This window comes from Xenia sp. Carnegie-2017, unplaced genomic scaffold (genome assembly GCF_021976095.1).
Source record: "Xenia sp. Carnegie-2017 unplaced genomic scaffold, XeniaSp_v1 HiC_scaffold_19, whole genome shotgun sequence".
Classification (NCBI taxonomy): Eukaryota; Metazoa; Cnidaria; class Anthozoa; order Malacalcyonacea; family Xeniidae; genus Xenia; species Xenia sp. Carnegie-2017.
In genome coordinates, this window is record NW_025813481.1 from 11,814,133 (window position 1) to 11,831,453 (window position 17,321).

At 34.6% G+C, this 17,321-nt stretch overlaps 1 protein-coding gene across 2 annotated transcripts in view; it reads right to left on the reverse strand.

Annotated features, from left to right (window-relative positions):
- Window positions 1–9,968: 9,968 nt before the first annotated feature.
- Window positions 9,969–17,321, reverse strand: part of LOC124438807 — a 31,359-nt gene continuing 24,006 nt past the window's right edge. For both annotated transcript variants that reach the window (XM_046989017.1, XM_046989016.1), the window contains exons 19-21: window positions 15,481–15,563; window positions 13,884–14,559; window positions 9,969–11,588 (exon numbers count right to left, since the gene is read on the reverse strand). In XM_046989017.1, coding sequence (XP_046844973.1) covers window positions 10,654–11,588; window positions 13,884–14,559; window positions 15,481–15,563 — 1,694 coding nt within the window. In that variant the 3' untranslated portion in view covers window positions 9,969–10,653. The remainder of the gene's footprint in view (window positions 11,589–13,883; window positions 14,560–15,480; window positions 15,564–17,321) is intronic.

The following is a 17,321-nucleotide window of genomic DNA, read 5'->3' on the forward strand; positions in this document are numbered from 1 at the left end:
ACATAATGATAACGGCTACGGAAATCTACAGGCATGTTCATTTGTACCAACCTACCTGGAGATGCGATGATTTTACCATTCCAGATTCTTGATCTGGTGTTATGTCACACTCTTTAACGCGTTTTTGATGGACCTCGTTTTCAGACATTTTTGCAAAAAATTAATGATCATCCACTGTCCTTGACACAACAGGTCACCTTTCAACGACTTTCTTTTGATGAAGGTCAAACTTCCTGGAAAAAACATACATATCCACAACCAGGTGTAAAGGCATCATAGAGCGGATCAGCTGAAATCAAATAAAAAAAGTTTACCTGTTCAAGCATGAAAACAGTACGACAGAGCACGATTAATTAAGTTTCATAAAATGCTCATATGTATATATATATATATATATTTGAAAATTGGTAACCAAGGCATATTATGATAATGATAAAGATTCTCTGGATTTGTTTTAAATTTTTATTAAGCTTTCAACTCGGTGCTTCGAGCCTTCGTCAGAATGTGACAATATATTATTTACAAAGATTTTGTAAGCGTTTGGAGCGTCTGATTGGTTGGTTAGTAGTTGAGTTGATATTATTGGATGGTATGAGATACGTTGTCATGGTTTCGGGTGTATTGATTACGTTAATGAAATTCGAGTGTTTTATTTTAGTCGTTGTGTTATTAGTTTGTTGTTTTGGTTTCGTCTTTAGTTGTGAATAGATGATGGGGATGTCAATATGTCTGTTAATTGTGCTGTTGTCTTTGCTGTACCATGCCTCTTTGAATTCTCGTGCGTGTTTTGTCTGTGCGCGTCCAAGAAGTTGTGTTTTTGTCCAGTCAAATGTGTGGTTGGTATCGTAGGTATGTTCTGCTGGTAGTGATTTTGGGTCGCGTCGTTTGATGGCATTCTTGTGTTCAGTGAGTCTTGTTTCAATTTTCTTGGATGTTTGTCCTATGAACTGTTTGGGGCAATCTTTACATGGTATCATGTAGATCGCGTTGGTTGTGTCGAATGTCGTTGTTCGATCTTTATGTTTAGTGAAGTATGATTTGAGTTTGTGCGTTGGTTTATGTGCGATGTTTATTTTGAATGGTCGGAGTGGTCTTGATGTCATTTCTGATGTTCAGTTTATATATGGTAATGTCACTATTTTTACTGGTTCGTCTGTATCTTCGTTAGGTTTTTCAGTTTGTGGTTTGTTGTGTATTTTGTTTAATACTTTGTTGATAAAGTTTCGTGGGTAATTGTTGTGCCTGTTGTGCCTCTTTGAATTCTCGTGCGTGTTTTGTCTGTGCGCGTCCAAGAAGTTGTGTTTTTGTCCAGTCAAATGTGTGGTTGGTATCGTAGGTATGTTCTGCTGGTAGTGATTTTGGGTCGTATCGTTTGATGGCATTTTTGTGTTCAGTGAGTCTTGTTTCAATTTTCTTGGATGTTTAGCCTAGGCCACACTATCGTCCATATCGACGAAAATTAGAACGAAAACTTCCGCAACAAAAATTTTGAATGAAAACTCGACGAAAATTTCGTTTTCGTTCATATTAGAAGGGTTGAACTTTTGACCTTTTTCGTCAACGAAAACGCATACTATTGGCTAAAAATATCTTGATAATATCAGACTTTGTTCTCAAACATGGCGGAGTGGCAAGAGGTTTTGATAAATCTGATGCGAGAAAAAACAATTTTGTATGATAAAAGTCACGCGGATTATAAGGACTCGAGGAACAAGAAAAGAAATTACTGGCAAGATGTTTTAGATGAATTTAATAAAATTACGGACTTGGCGTGGGATAGAGAGTATTATTGATAGTCCGTCGACAAACTTTTTATATCAAATCATTCATTTCCATTACTTTTTAAACATTTTAGCAGTAACTTTTTCTTAAGAAAAGGTAATCTTTTTCTTTTAGAGATCGCCATTGTTTCTAATCCGTCAAAAATGCCGCTTGCTTATTGGCCAATAATGTTTTGGCTTTGCAAACATGCTTGAAATTTTTCGTCGTGTCTGGCATGCATTTCGTGCACGAATTTTCGTTTCGTTTTCGTTTTCGTTTTCGTCAATATAGACGATAGTGTGGCCCCGACTTTTGTTCTATGTACTGTTTGGGGCAATCTTTACATGGTATCATGTAGACCGCGTTGGTTGTGTCGAATGTCGTTGTGAAAACAACAACAACAAAAAAAATTAGTTGCATACAAACTCTCTTTAACAGGATTAAAACATACTGCAATACAGAAGAAGCCAAGAAGAATGAACGCAACTACTTATACTCTACATTCATAAACAACAATTACCCACGAAACTTTATCAACAAAGTATTAAACAAAATACACAACAAACCACAAACTGAAAAACCTAACGAAGATACAGACGAACCAGTAAAAATAGTGACATTACCATATATAAACTGAACATCAGAAATGACATCAAGACCACTCCGACCATTCAAAATAAACATCGCACATAAACCAACACACAAACTCAAATCATACTTCACTAAACATAAAGATCGAACAACGACATTCGACACAACCAACGCGATCTACATGATACCATGTAAAGATTGCCCCAAACAGTTCATAGGACAAACATCCAAGAAAATTGAAACAAGACTCACTGAACACAAGAATGCCATCAAACGACGCGACCCAAAATCACTACCAGCAGAACATACCTACGATACCAACCACACATTTGACTGGACAAAAACACAACTTTTTGGATACGCACAGACAAAACACGCACGAGAATTCAAAGAGGCATGGTACAGCAAAGACAACAACACAATTAACAGACATATTGACATCCCCATCATCTATTCACAACTAAAGACAAAACCAAAACAACAAACTAATAACACAACGACTAAAATAAAACACTCGAATTTCATTAACGTAATCGATACACCCGAAACCATGACAACGCATCTTATACCATCCAATAATATCAACTCAACCACTAACCAACCAATCAGACGCTCCAAACGCCTACAAAATCTTTGTAAATAATATATTGTCATATTCTGACGAAGGCTCGAAGCACCGATTGTAAAGCTTAATAAAAATTTAAAACAAATCCAGAGAATCCTTATCATTATCATAATATGCCTGGGTTACCAATTTTCAAATATATATATATATATATATATTAGGAAGTTTTGTTTATTTGAATCTCCGTAAGTACAGTGCTCGATGCTTAAGAGCAGAGCGTAATATTGATGAGAGAATAAAAACATTCCAGCCTGTTCAGATTTCTCACTCTTCAGGGGATTTAAATACCCTGAAGAGTGAGCAATCACGAAAACAGGCTTGTCGGGATGAATTTGTAGTTTTTGTGTATTTTCTTCTTCTCATAAATATATAATATATATTATCCCCTGAAGAGTGAGCAATCACGAAACAGGCTTGTCGGGATGAAATTGTAGTTTTGTGTATTTTCTTCTTCTTATCAATAATATATATTATATATATCTATGATATATATTATATATTATATATATTATATATAAATATAATATATATATATATATATATATATATATTCAATTATAGGAAGTTTTATGTTTGTAAATGATGATCGTCCAGGTTAATAAAGTCCTGAGAAGGACTGCTTTTGATGTTGTTGACTGACGTTTCGACAACCTTAGCGGTAGTCATCTTCAGAGTCAAATGAGGAGTAAACGTCAGGTTAGCCGTATTTATTGTCTGGTTCTTACGTCATTGTGTGTACAGGAAATGTGCAGGAAATGTGTATTGTCATTGTGGATTAGTGAAGTGAAATATTTTATTTTAGTTGTGATGTGTGATTTAGGTGTGACGTTTTAGTTGTAATGTGGGTGTCAATTGTGTATTGTCATTGTGAATTAGTTTGAAGTGTAATGTTTTTAGTTGATCGTTTGTTTGTATTGTGAATAAGTCGTTTGTAAGGTGCCGGTAATTGCTGTGATCTGTTCAGGGGGGTTTGTTCCAAGTTGGTATACCAACTTTCTAATGTAAGCCGTTGTCTATAGTCAGTACTGTAAGTGATGCATTTTGCCTGTACACACAATACAATGACGTAAGAACCAGACAATAAATACGGCTAACCTGACGTTTACTCCTCATTTGACTCTGAAGATGACTACCGCTAAGGTTGTCGAAACGTCAGTCAACAACATCAAAAACAGTCCTTCTCAGGACTTTATTAACCTGGACGATCATCATTTACAAACATATAACGATACTCCCGGGTTCAAACCATTTACTTTATAGGAAGTTTATAATTTATGATTTTCCGTATAAAACAGTGCTCGATGCCCGAGAGCAGAGCGTAAATAAATATAAGAAGAAGAAAATACACAAAAACTACAATTTCATCCCGACAAGCCTGTTTCGTGATTGCTCACTCTTCAGGGGATTTAATGAATAAAATACTTAAATGCTTAAATATATATACAAGATGATGACGGAAGCTAGTGTATTAATCAAGGTGTATAGTTTCAAGTTAGATGACGGAAGTTAGAGTATTAATTACGGTGTATGGTTACAAATTACATAGGAGTGTTTTGGATCTATGGCGACAAGAGGAAATAAGCTCGTTGCGTTTATTGAGGGATGATTTGGATGGTTGGTACAGGATGAAGAATTTTTCTTTGAGGCAAAGGTTGCATCTTTTACTGGTGCTGTTGTATGGTTTGCTGTGTGTAATGATGTTCCATGAGATGTCGTGGTCGATATTGCTGTCTTTAAGGGTCCAAATGTGCTTACTGAGCTCGGTCGAGTTTCGTAGTTTTTATTTTCAATTATATATATATATATAATTGAAAATAAAATAAACCACGAATTACTTCATCGAAATTTATTCACTACAGAGCTGTTTCGTATGGCAGTTGTTTAACTTGCCACACACGTCAGGAGAATAAATATAGCACTATAGCACAACGGAACTTATACACTAAGATGAATAATTAAGTGTTTAGGTGATATAGTATTACATTAATGACGTTAGTAAGTGTTTATTACGATGGCGGCATGCGGAAATGAGTTCGTTTCTTTTATTGAGCGAGCTGAGTTCTGGGTGGAAGATGATGAAGAATTTCTCCGAGAGGCATAAATTACAGCGTTTGGTTTTGTTTGAGTAAGGTTGTGATTTCTTTACAATTTTCCAGTTGATGGTGTATGGTGTGTTAGAGTCTTTTAGTTTCCATATGTATTTGCTAAGTTCTGTGGAGTGTTGTTTTGATTTATTTCGGAATGAGCTGGTGTGGTTCAAGTAGCGTGTTTTAAAAGTGTTCTCCGTTAGACCGATGTAGGTTTCTTTGTGTTTGGTTAGTGTGTTGGTGACTGTGGCTTGGTAGACTACCCCTTTGGTTTGGCATTCTCCTTTTTGTGGGCATTCCTCTTTTTTCCGGCAGTTGCATTTTCTGTCTGTGGTGGCGTTTTCATCGTTTCTTCTTTGGTTAAAACGGTCTTATTGTGTGTAGAAATTATCGTATCGATGTTTGGCATGCAACTGTAACTTAGCTTAAGTGTGTTTCGGTTGAAGATTTTGCTGAGTGGATGGTTTTTTGGAAAGGACCTGTTGATTATACTAAGGAACTTGTGTCCGATGTCTTTGTGGACATTGGAGTTGTATGGTGGGTTGTACCAGGTGATGTTTCTATTTCTGTTTCTGTTTTTTGACTTTTGTGTGGTTTGTGGGCTGTATTGTAATTTGTAGTTAAAGCCGCTTTTTGTTAGTGCTTCTTGGTATGGGTGTATGCTTGAGTCGAATGATTGCTTGTTGGATGAGATTCTTGAGAGCCGCTGGTTGATGGTTTCCGGGATTCTGCGTAGGATAGATGGGGCGTGGTTGCTGTGAATGTTTATGTATTGAGGAATGTTTCCAGGTTTGTTGTATGGCTTAAAAGAGTCAGATCGTAAATCAAAGGTGATGTCAAGGAAGTTCACGGATTTCTTATTTGCTTCAATGGTTAATTTCAGGTTGTTTTCGTTGAATATTCGGCACAGTACTTTCTTGATTTTTTCTATCGTCTTTGGGGGAGCATTGAAAGCACCGAGGCCATCGTCGCGATATAAACCAATGTTATTTCTGTAGTCTGTAGAAAGTTGTGAGAGTAGAAATGAGCCTACCAACTGGCATGTTTCCGCTCCGTCAAAGCTACCCATTGTTACGTCGAAATTTGAGCTGCTGCCTTTCTTGCACCATGCTTCAGATCTGTTGAATAATAGGGAATTCTTAGCTTGTATGATTATGCGCTTGTCTTTCTCTGTGATTTCTACAAATTCGGAAGAAAAGTCCAGGGCTTTGTGTAGAAGGTCGTTTGATATTGAGGGGTAGAAATCAACGACGTCAAAGCTAAGGAATGACTGGGAGCGCTTGTTGGGGATGCTTTTGAACCATTCAATCACTGAGTCGCTGCTTTGCCATTGTATTACGCCGGTGTGTGCTATTATTTTTTTAATGATCCTTTCGAGAATCTTTCTACTGATGATGCCAATCTAGGATTTTGTTGGATTGATGAGTCGCGATGTCGGGTTGTTGTTGAAGTTTGGTTTGTGGTCTTTTAGTGTGATGAAGCAATTTTTCTCGGCTAGAGCGTCGATTCTGCTTTCGAGTTTGAGGTCTTTCGCTATTGATTTCTATTCCTTAATGACTTCGGTTTTTGCGTCTGGTGAAGATTTCTTGTAGATTTTGGTTATGTTACTTTGGAGGAGCTGTTGGTATGTGTCCGGATTAATGCGGTAAAAGTTAGTTGTTTTATCGGCTGGCACAAATAGTTGATTACAATGCACATTTTGCAGTGCTGCCTGTTACCATTGTAAACAATGAAATTTTTTTTCATTGGAGTGAAATTGAAAACTATATATATATCCCTGTTGTGATAAAATTTGAGTAATTTTCTTTTCAAAGGACTTGTTTAATATCTCAGTCAGTCTCAAAAACTACAGCCAGTCTCAAAAACTACATTGCCATTGTCCTTAATAATATTTTTTCCAAGATTGTTTCTCTTTTTTTATAATATAGAAGGTATTGCCTGACTCACGATTTAGCCAACATCCTTTCAATTTTCCTCTTGCGCTTATCTGCTGCAGACCTTTTAGAGATTCCATAAATGAAATAAGCCAGAACTGACTTTCCTCGTCATCACAGTACACAGGTAAAACAAATGATTTGCTTGAGACTCATATGCATTCAATTTATTCTTTTTAACTCTGTCAAAGCTTCTGGACATAACACTTTCCAGTGTGTTGATATTATTTCTTCGTTTTCAGAAATGCTATGGGTCTCATTAATATCCAATACCTCCACATCTTCTTTTTCCGAATACATTACTAAGCCACATTTTCCGAATACATTGCTAAGCAATTCATTGCAGTCTTCACCAAAATCTTGCAAAGGTGCACCTTCTGACGTTTCAAGAATGAAGGAAATACTATCCTGGCAGTCCATGATTTTCTTTATATCCTCTGAGCCATATTGTTGTGGCTTCTTTAGGCGAATGCCATCTGGTAGTCCTTCAACATGAAAACTACCGGAGAGATATGGAACCCGAGAACCAGTCACAACTTTTGCCTCACCAGTATGAAAAATTCTCACTGACAAGAGCTAACAATCATAATGACTTAACAACATGACTGTAAAAAGGGTAATTTCTTACAAAATTACTCATAGGAAAATTTTTTGTATCTTCCATAAACTTTTTATTAAAAACAGAGAAGATTTATTAAGCAGGTGTATCAAAAGGTAATATTAAACTATCACTGTAAGGTAAACACTACCATTCAGGAAGATACAGGCAACCTTTGTAAGTAACTGTTACTAACAACATTATACTGTTATACAAAGTACAATTTTATCCCAAAAAGCTAGCTTCATGATTTTTCACTCTTTTCAGAGAATTTATTGAAGAGTGAGAAATCACGAAGCGGGCTTGTCAATATAAAATTATAGTTTGTACATTTTTGTTATAAAAGAGTGCTCAATATTCTTATAGATTGAGCAAAATATAAATTTAAAAGTAAAATAAATACTATTATGAGGGCATCAACTAAACTGCCATTCACCTGGTGATTGCCAAAAGGCATGAAACACTGTAGCGAATGGTTTCATGATTTTATATACGAATACCACTTTATCGGATACCAAAAAATACCTTAATATTTATTGTTAGAAACATGCTATTTTGAGTTGCGATGAATATTTTGCAACCATACGTAACACGACATTATAGTAAGGCTCTGAAACTTAGTCATATAAATCTACTTGACTAACATCCAGTAACTGGTATCCATGAAACTGGTGCTGACATATTAATAGAATTTAAATTTTATGCCAATTATGTATTTTTGATCTTTGCAAATTTTTTACTCTTTACCAAACATTGCTTGAAACTTGCACAAAACTGCTGGTTCATTGTGAACAAATCTTTTTCCTTCTGATGAACCAAGGACATAAAGCTCTTTTTTTCCATTCACCAGTAAGCAGCTGGCCTGGCGACCAAGATTCTCCAAGTAACTGAACTAAAAGAAAAGTAAAATAATTGATAATGCTCACATTAGGCATAAGTACTGCATAAAGCTATGCATAGTTTGCAACAATATGGACTTTAGAAAACGGCATGAGATGACATTTGTTTTTATTATATTGCTATTATTCTTTATTTACTATACATAGTTTCCGTTGTTGTTGGTATTGCTATGATAATTATTATTTCTACAAATGTAATGCTATACCATCAATGCTATTGTAATGATCATCATTACGGATGTAGAATTAAACAGAATCTTTTGTTGTCCAAACACTATTCTACATTTCTCAAATAATATTACATATATGTCTGCATTATATCTTAGATTAAAGCAGTGAAGTAAAAATATTGTCATAAAATATCAACAACAACAGCAACAACAATCATCTCTTCAGTGATTAATCTTCTTGGAACCAAAAGTATTTTACAATCACTTTTCACATCATTTAGTAACTGTATAAATTTTCAATTTCACACAAACTTTAAATTTAATACCACCATTAAATATAGTTTAGTTTTATTAAATCATTTCTTCATTAATTCTTTCATAGCCTTATAAAACAGTTCCATTGACACATTCCACACAACCAGAATACAAAAAAATTTTCGTGACAGACGACGTTTAATTCAAATTTTATGCCAAAAGAAAAACAAGTGTGCAATAAGAATTAACTTTCTGTCTGGTAATCACTACAACCATGTTTGCACAAAAAATACATGCTCAAAACAAATTTTTTTACACAACATAGCACTATTAGAAATGCATCCAATGTTAAGGCAATATAAACTTCCTTTATCAGAATACCATGAATTATGTACATTTCCAAAGCCTAAAGTCTCCCCAATAAATGGCCAATTCTAATTTTTCTAATTACTTAATACTATCTCTGCTATTCATTGCAAAATTAAATTATTAAAACGACTGTTACCTCCTCAGCTAAAATTTTCATATGCTGATCAACCAATTTTGTTCTTTGAGCATCATCAAATGTCACTGGGTTTTTTTCATGTCATTAGTTATCATCCTTCCATTTAAAACTAACAAGTTGTATGTGTAATACATGCAAGCGACGTCTAAAGATAACGCAGTGTTACTTTATAGCTCTTAACATGAGCATGTAGTGTGGCTTGTTGATAGATCATATAACAAATTTCAATGCAAACACTGAAACACATCAAGTGTCCATGTAGCCAAAGAGCTTTGACTTATCTATTTCATGTTGTTTTTTCTGCGTTTTTTTGGACTAAAGTTTTGTTTTGTTGTACAATGCAAATTTCATGTTCAGTTTCAGTTTTCGAAAATCAAATTTCCTGTTCGTAGTTTTTTATTACCATTTCTGCATGAAAAATATAAACTTCAAAGTTAAAGCTGAAATTACACTTTATGTGTGTTTAAAGGTGAAAATCTGTGTATACCACATTTACTAATACCGACAATTTCTACATAGTACATCCAAAACATTTCTCAAAACCACATTTTTTAAGTGTTTATTAATTAGTATTCAATATAATTAAAGATATTAATCTAAATGAGATCTCCTAAAACGGGCTAGTTGCTAAATTATAACTACACTATATTTACATTAATGAAATGAGATAAGTATACATACATTTTATACGAATTTAAAAAGAGACGATTTTTGAATTGTTAGCTATGGAAGCATGTTGTGATCGCAGTAGTTGAAGAAATAATGAGACTAAAGTAAAAGATATAATCATATACAACCACCATACCTATATGTACAATGGGACTGGGGACGGTTGAATACAAGTGAAAGGATAACAACATTTGTCTTTGATATCGATAAAAAAAAAAGAAAAGAAATGTTTAAAGCTAAAATCGTGTAAAAATCGCAGCTCTTTATCAAAGACACCATGAAAAAAAATTCGACGCACTTTTAAGTGATATGTTGATGATCGACATGAATTCATTAGTTGGAGGGAAAACCGTCTAAAGTTATTACTCCCACAACTATATCTCAATATTTTACAACTGCTTCCTTTAAATGTGTTAAATGAAAAAAAAATAGCTGGAGAAAAAATTTAGGCTGCATCTAACATGTTGATTTTAGATCCACTTATAATAGTAATCTGATGTATTAAGATTATATAATGATATAAGACATATTGCTGTTGAAGACAAGTTTATCATAAGTTCTATTGAGCATTTGCTGCTAACGTTTTGATTCGCAAGAAGCAAACCTGCCCGCCTTGCAATCCAACACAAGCAGTTCCATTTTTAGCACAGGCAATCGCGAGAACATCATGTTCAAAATGGAACTCCTCCATCAATTGTCCATTTTTCAAATTCCACATTTTTAGCGTTTTGTCGCGTGAGCCAGACAGCAAACACTCCCCTCCAGGAATGAACGCCAAAGCACGAATATTATGAGAGTGACCATGCATGCGATGAATAATTTCCCCAGTTTTTAGTTCCCAATGCAAGAGTGAGTGGTGCGATCCCTTGGAAACAATGCGCTCAATGCAAGTACCTGATAGTTGCTCATGACTAACAGTTTCTTCAAGTGCAAGATATGCACGTGACACCTGCTCTCTATCAGCTCCACCATCAAACATTTCCAGAATTTCTCCCTCCTTAAGACGCCATTTTACTACACTAAATCCACGTATGTAAGCAGCCACAAGTAAATTCTCTTCCACGACACGCAGCGCTGCAATCCCGTAACTCTTGTAACTGTACGTGCGGACGACTCCAGTGGAGTTCATATGGACCACAAAGTTGTCATAAGAACCGCATAGAACGTCTTCTGCTCCATGTATGAAAGCCAAAGCTGTTATTGGATACTGGTGAACTTGATCGTGTGACCAGATTTCAATTAGTTTTGGAGGAGTGGATTTTTCAACATACCAAAGTTTTACTGATCCACATTGTGTTCCAGCGGCAAAATAAAGATATTCTGTATTTGGGTGACCTTGAACTTGGGTCACGGATTCTTTAAAAGCAGATTTCAGATATTCAGTGGGATTGTTCTTTTGATGATGAAAGAACAACAGAATTCCGTTATCACAACCCAGCAGAATGTATTGCAAGCCCACAGGTGACACGCATTTAACTTTTGCCCCAGGTTGACCTATAGATGGTTGAAATAAAAACCATAACCACCGTTACCACGATTTCTTCAAAAAAATTTTACAATTACCGATACATTAAAGTATTTTTTGCACTCTAAAGCTTATGGATACCATACAGACAAGTTAAAAGGAAATAAAACAAAATTGAGGCAACAAAACGAAGAGAAGAACAAAACAGACCGATAATATATTACAATTCTACACATCAAAAACATTGCCAGTTGCTACCCGTGGTGTAGCTATAACCGTTCTGCATGTCCAGTGGCGGATCTAGGATAAGTCAGGTAAGTAAAGCGACTTACGTAAAATATGCAGAAAATTCAAGCACAATTTTCAAATGAATTTCGAAATTTGATCGTTAATGTTCTAAAAGACTACTCACTATAGCAGGCTTTTCTGTTATCGTGCAAGTTCAGTTTTATACGATTTTTGGTTCAAATTCAAGTTTTGTCGAAAAAAACAATAAAATTTTAAAAGTAGGGTAGATCTTACCGAATCGTGTGCCTTGACTTATAATCGGGTAGCCTGACTTACTCAAGCTTCTCAATGGAGTCCAAAAGGCATATTAACCAATCACAAACAAGTGACTTGACTTCTAAGTGGGGTAACCTGACTTGCTATAGTTTTTTTAAGGAAGTCCAAAAGGCCTTTTGACCAATCACAGAGATACAGACTTACTTCCAAACTTAAAAGGAGTCCACTAAGTGAATTTATCAATTTCGAGATCAGTGCGGGAATACTGAAATATTTTAATCAATGAACGAATGAAGGTTTTCTATAATTTGCCATATGCTTTGCTTGAGTAATTTCTTTCAAAATTTGAAAAATATTAAAGCTCTTAGCTATAATAACAATAACATTCTAAGCGACGGATTATACTTCGTGGATCTTTAATTATGTCTACACTGAGGTGGACTAAGATGTTGTTTACTAAAGATCGAGCTCTTGGAAATAGTGATAGTGGAGAGTTATCATCTGAAGTTTACATGTCTAGCAAAAACGGTGCGATAAATAACGACAATTTTCATTCGATTCTGATTCCTAGTTAAATTGAAAAATTGATATAATGCGAGTATTGTTGAAATCCAATTAACTATTAAAAATATGATATACTTCGTAAAAATTTGGCGTGTTTAGAATATGACAGCCCAGTGAATTTAGCTATATGCAATTTATGGTTGGGGTATTTGCTTGTAAAGAACGATATGGTACATGCAATGATTATGTTGTTCTTATAATTATTGACCAATTACAATTATAAACAAATGTTATTCTTATGACAATTGTTGTTACATGTTTGTCTCGTTAGGACAATTGTTGTTACATGTTACATGTTTGTTACGATTCTCCCGGGTTCAAACCATTTACTTTATTACAATTGTTGTTGTTGTCTTGATAATTGCGAATTATCGTGTACATTCTTTTCATCTTAAGTCATGTCATATTCAACGTGACTTACTTTTCTTTCGATCGACATTTCTCCGAAGCTAATGCTTTAGCGCGTAAAAAAGTTTTACAAAAGGCTCTTTGAAGAACTGAATCGATTATATGGGTTTAAGCCAGAAATAGTGATTATATATAGACTTTTTAATTGTCACCAATATACATTACACTGACGTTAAAAAGTCACGCTCTAAACTTTATTCTGATATCTATAGGTTATTACGGAGAAGCTTTTAAAGAGATCGCTTTCTGAAGTGACTAGCTGCTGGGAAGCAGAAAGGTCTTACAATTATTTTAAAAAATATTCATCAGTTAATCTAGTGACATGTATGAGAATTTCTTTAGAATCGACTTACAAAAATGAGCTGCATGTCAATGTATAGACCTTCTCCACTCTTGCTATAGTGCCTTAAAACTGATTTTATGTAGTCGTTGTTCATAGTTTGCATGCATTTCTTGCGCGAATGCGTTAGTTTAAGATTTATCAAATACGTCACCAAGAACTTTGAACTGAGTTCCTTATTTAAAGAAATGATGTCAGCTGTTGTATAGTTTGCAAGTGAGTGCTCTAATAGAGAGCACAACTTACAATAAAGATTTTTTGTGCGTACCACGTGTATTTGCATATTTTTTTAAAAGCATTTTAACCTTAATTGTTAAAAGACTAAATATTATTCCTATTAAACATTCTAAAACTTTTAATAATGTGTTTGCTTTGCAGATATTTAAACAAAATAATAATTTTTCGTCTACTGTATATATATATATTACTTTACCGTGCTCGAACAAAAATGAGGAAATGCTACAGTAAGCTAAACAACTGAATATGTATGATCATTAAGTAAACAAACCTAGTGGTACTTTTTCACTGCTGTTGCTGAAATTTCTTAGTTCCACTCGATTTGCTTCGTCAACAATGATAAAACTGAGATCATTTGACAACATGCTAATCAAACGTACGCCTTCACCAGACTCCGTGTTATTAAACTTCTGTACCACTTTAGAGGTTCCAAGATTCACCAGTGAAATAGTACCTAAACTACTTCCTGTCAAAACAAATTTTCCATCTTTGGTAATATCAATTGCTGTGATGACGGAATCTTGAGGATGGTCAGCTTTGTATCGGATTTCACGCCAAGACGATAACTCCCAGTATATGAACACATTGTCTGTCACAATGCCAGCAAGAATGGCGTCACCTTTGGGTAAAACGACCATTTTCATACAACTTGGGTTAGGACCTTGACTGACAAAAGTTACTTTAAGTGAGTTAAGATCGATTTTGCAAACTTCGTTGTTTCTGCTACAGGTATAAGCCATGTTTTCCTGAAATGCAATCTCCATGGTCGTGTATGATGGCAGCGTAAGGCGTTTAGCCTTATCATCATTTTTCCAGTCCCAAAGAAATATTTGGTTATCTTTGCAGCCAATAAGAACAAGCTTGTTATCGAGATCAAAACGCACTAAACGTGATTGCTTATCGCCACTGATTCCGCGAATTTCTTTGCCGTCAATCAAACTCCAAACCTAAAAGACGGAATGAATGTATCAACCAATTACATATATAGAAAAAAAAACAAGGGAGAGAAAAAACGTCATGAAAAAAAATTAGTTATATTATTTGTGGAGCTAATGAGCAAAAAGTCACAGCGCGAAATTCTTTTAATTCTCTTGAAAATTTTATGAATTCTTGATGATTCGATTTGAATCAAGGTGGATGGCGGAATATCAACTTCCTCTTGAAAACTTGGAATCATAAAAACAATTAAAAAATCAAAAATTCACTTGGATTTCGTTTTTTCTATAGCCCTGACATAGCTTGCATTACAATATTGCCAGCTCAACAATTGACATTAATGAATAATGGTCACAAGTTAATGATATATTACATAACTTTAGCCATACTTAATTACAATACAAGCCATTCGAACAAAAGTTTTAGTAGCTAAATTTTGCTCATTTATATACAATGGTCGATATTGTAGCATAAAAAACGTAACATCCCGCAGCTCCTAAGATGTCATCAAATTACAAAAATAAGTTCACTTTCAAACCGAAGCACTTCATTATCATAATCTACATTTCGTACATAATGCATAGGATATGAACTGTTTTTTGAACTCTTTTAAATTTAAAGATGGACAAAACTCTTCACACGGAAACTTCCCTTTCTTTTTATTTCACATTTATTTACATGTTTTTTGCATTAAATAGACTTAATACCCATCGTAAAGTTCCGACTGACAACTTAGTAAGCCAAAACATATTTTAAAACCAATGAACGTAAGTCTGACTTTTTATTGATCAAATCAGGTCTTATATGTTACAATGCCATCATAAAACAACGGCAAATAATTCTCATTGTTTCCGTGTTTTACTTTTTTGCCTGGTGGGAAAATTGTAGAACTGTGCAAGCAACGTAACCATATGATAATTTATAAGCATTACCTTGATCAAAGAGTCTTTTCCAAGCGAAACAACATAATCGCCATTATTTGAGATTGAAACATTTATTACTTTTTTGGTATGGCCTGCAACATATGAACAGCAAGAAGTCAAATATTAAAACTTTATAATGTTCATTTTTCGGTAAACATTTGACGTATACTTTTATTAGAACTGTTGCGGCATCTTAAGCGAAAAAAAATGACTAAAACAAAAAACTTTTTAATCATGTTCACATCGTGTTCATGTCAAATGCAAATCATGTCCACAATTTAAGAAGAAATATTAGACGTGTACTAATCCTTTCTTTGCAACAATAATTAGTACCTCTGCTGAGGCAACTAATAAACCATCATCATTTGATGCTGAGCTTTTCATGAAGAACAATAATCACTACAGTGATCATTATGTATAATATTCTGGAATACCCACTGGACATTTACACGAGTGCTCCAAGCAACATGATTGCAAACAATTAATATGCTTAATTTTATTTTTGATGCACGTAGACCTTTATAGAAAATGATGAAAGAAGTATCTATCCATGAAACCTATTATATGATCGGGAAAATTTAAGGCTACTAAAAAGTTTATTTCCTTAGTTGATTATTTCCATGCGCCATTCGATTCTTGCTCTGACAAGGGTGGCAAAAATAGGTGTAGTGGTTTGAGTGTTGCGCCTGTAGCAGCAGCAAAGCCAACCCATTATTAATCCTATACATTGCTAACATGGGTGCATTCAATCGCAGAAAAACGCAGAATCAATTTGATTGTCTTAAGAAATGAATAGTAATTTTGCTGACAAATTTGTATTATTGGAGTAAAAGATCGGACAGGCAACAGTTCGCCATAGGAAGCGCGCCCCTCAACCACGACCTTGGTGTTTAGACTTGGGTAGGGACAACGCAATTTTCCTTCACAAAATTAAGAATTGTGGTTAAAAACTAGCTCAAAAAAGCTGGAAAATCCAAACAGAAACTTATATTAGTATTTTTAGCGGATGACTTACACTTAAACTGTCCAATCCGTATTCAAACAACGATAATATAATTCTTTATTCGTGCAATTCATAGATTAAATCGCAAAACTAATTTTAAGAAAATGGATATAGGAACAGGGAAATAGACCTTTTCAAGGTTATCGCAGCCATATTGCAGGGGGTGCAAAACCTTTGGGCCGAGCGCGCAGTCACGCATGGCGTCCATATAAATTACTAATAAATGCGCAAAAATTACCCTTACACATATTGGCCATTTCTTTCAAAAATATTTCTCAAACTCGTCCATTTTAATAGTCAAATTATTATTTGCGACTTTTTATACACGTGAGTCCAATTTTGTGGTAATCAAAAAGTGGAAAGTTAAAGAAAACATTTGTTTTCTTTGAACAACTTGACCGTCGTTTGAGCGATGTTCTTGAGTTCGCAAATGTGCGGAACTCATAATAATAATAGCTAATCTTTATTGAGGATGCCAACATCACTAAAAAGTGGTTTACAAAGGGGTCCTCTAAAAGTAACTAAATATAATAAAACTACTTGAAAAGAAAAAGAAAAAGAATACAAATCGAAAAACATGAAGATAAAACTACATCATTTGAAAATTAACATGCTAAAAACGAAACTAATTAAAATAGTGCTTTTTTGATACCACGCTTAAATTGGCTTAAGGTGGACACATCTCTTATGGAAAGGGGTAATGCATTCCAAACGTCCGCTGCAAAATTTATTGTTATCTCATAAGCCAAGTCAAACGAACTAAACCCTAAACTAGCCGAGTAGCCGTAAGCAGTCATAGCCGAAATGTTAAAAAATGCGCGTTGTGAAGTTGGATATTGCGATAATG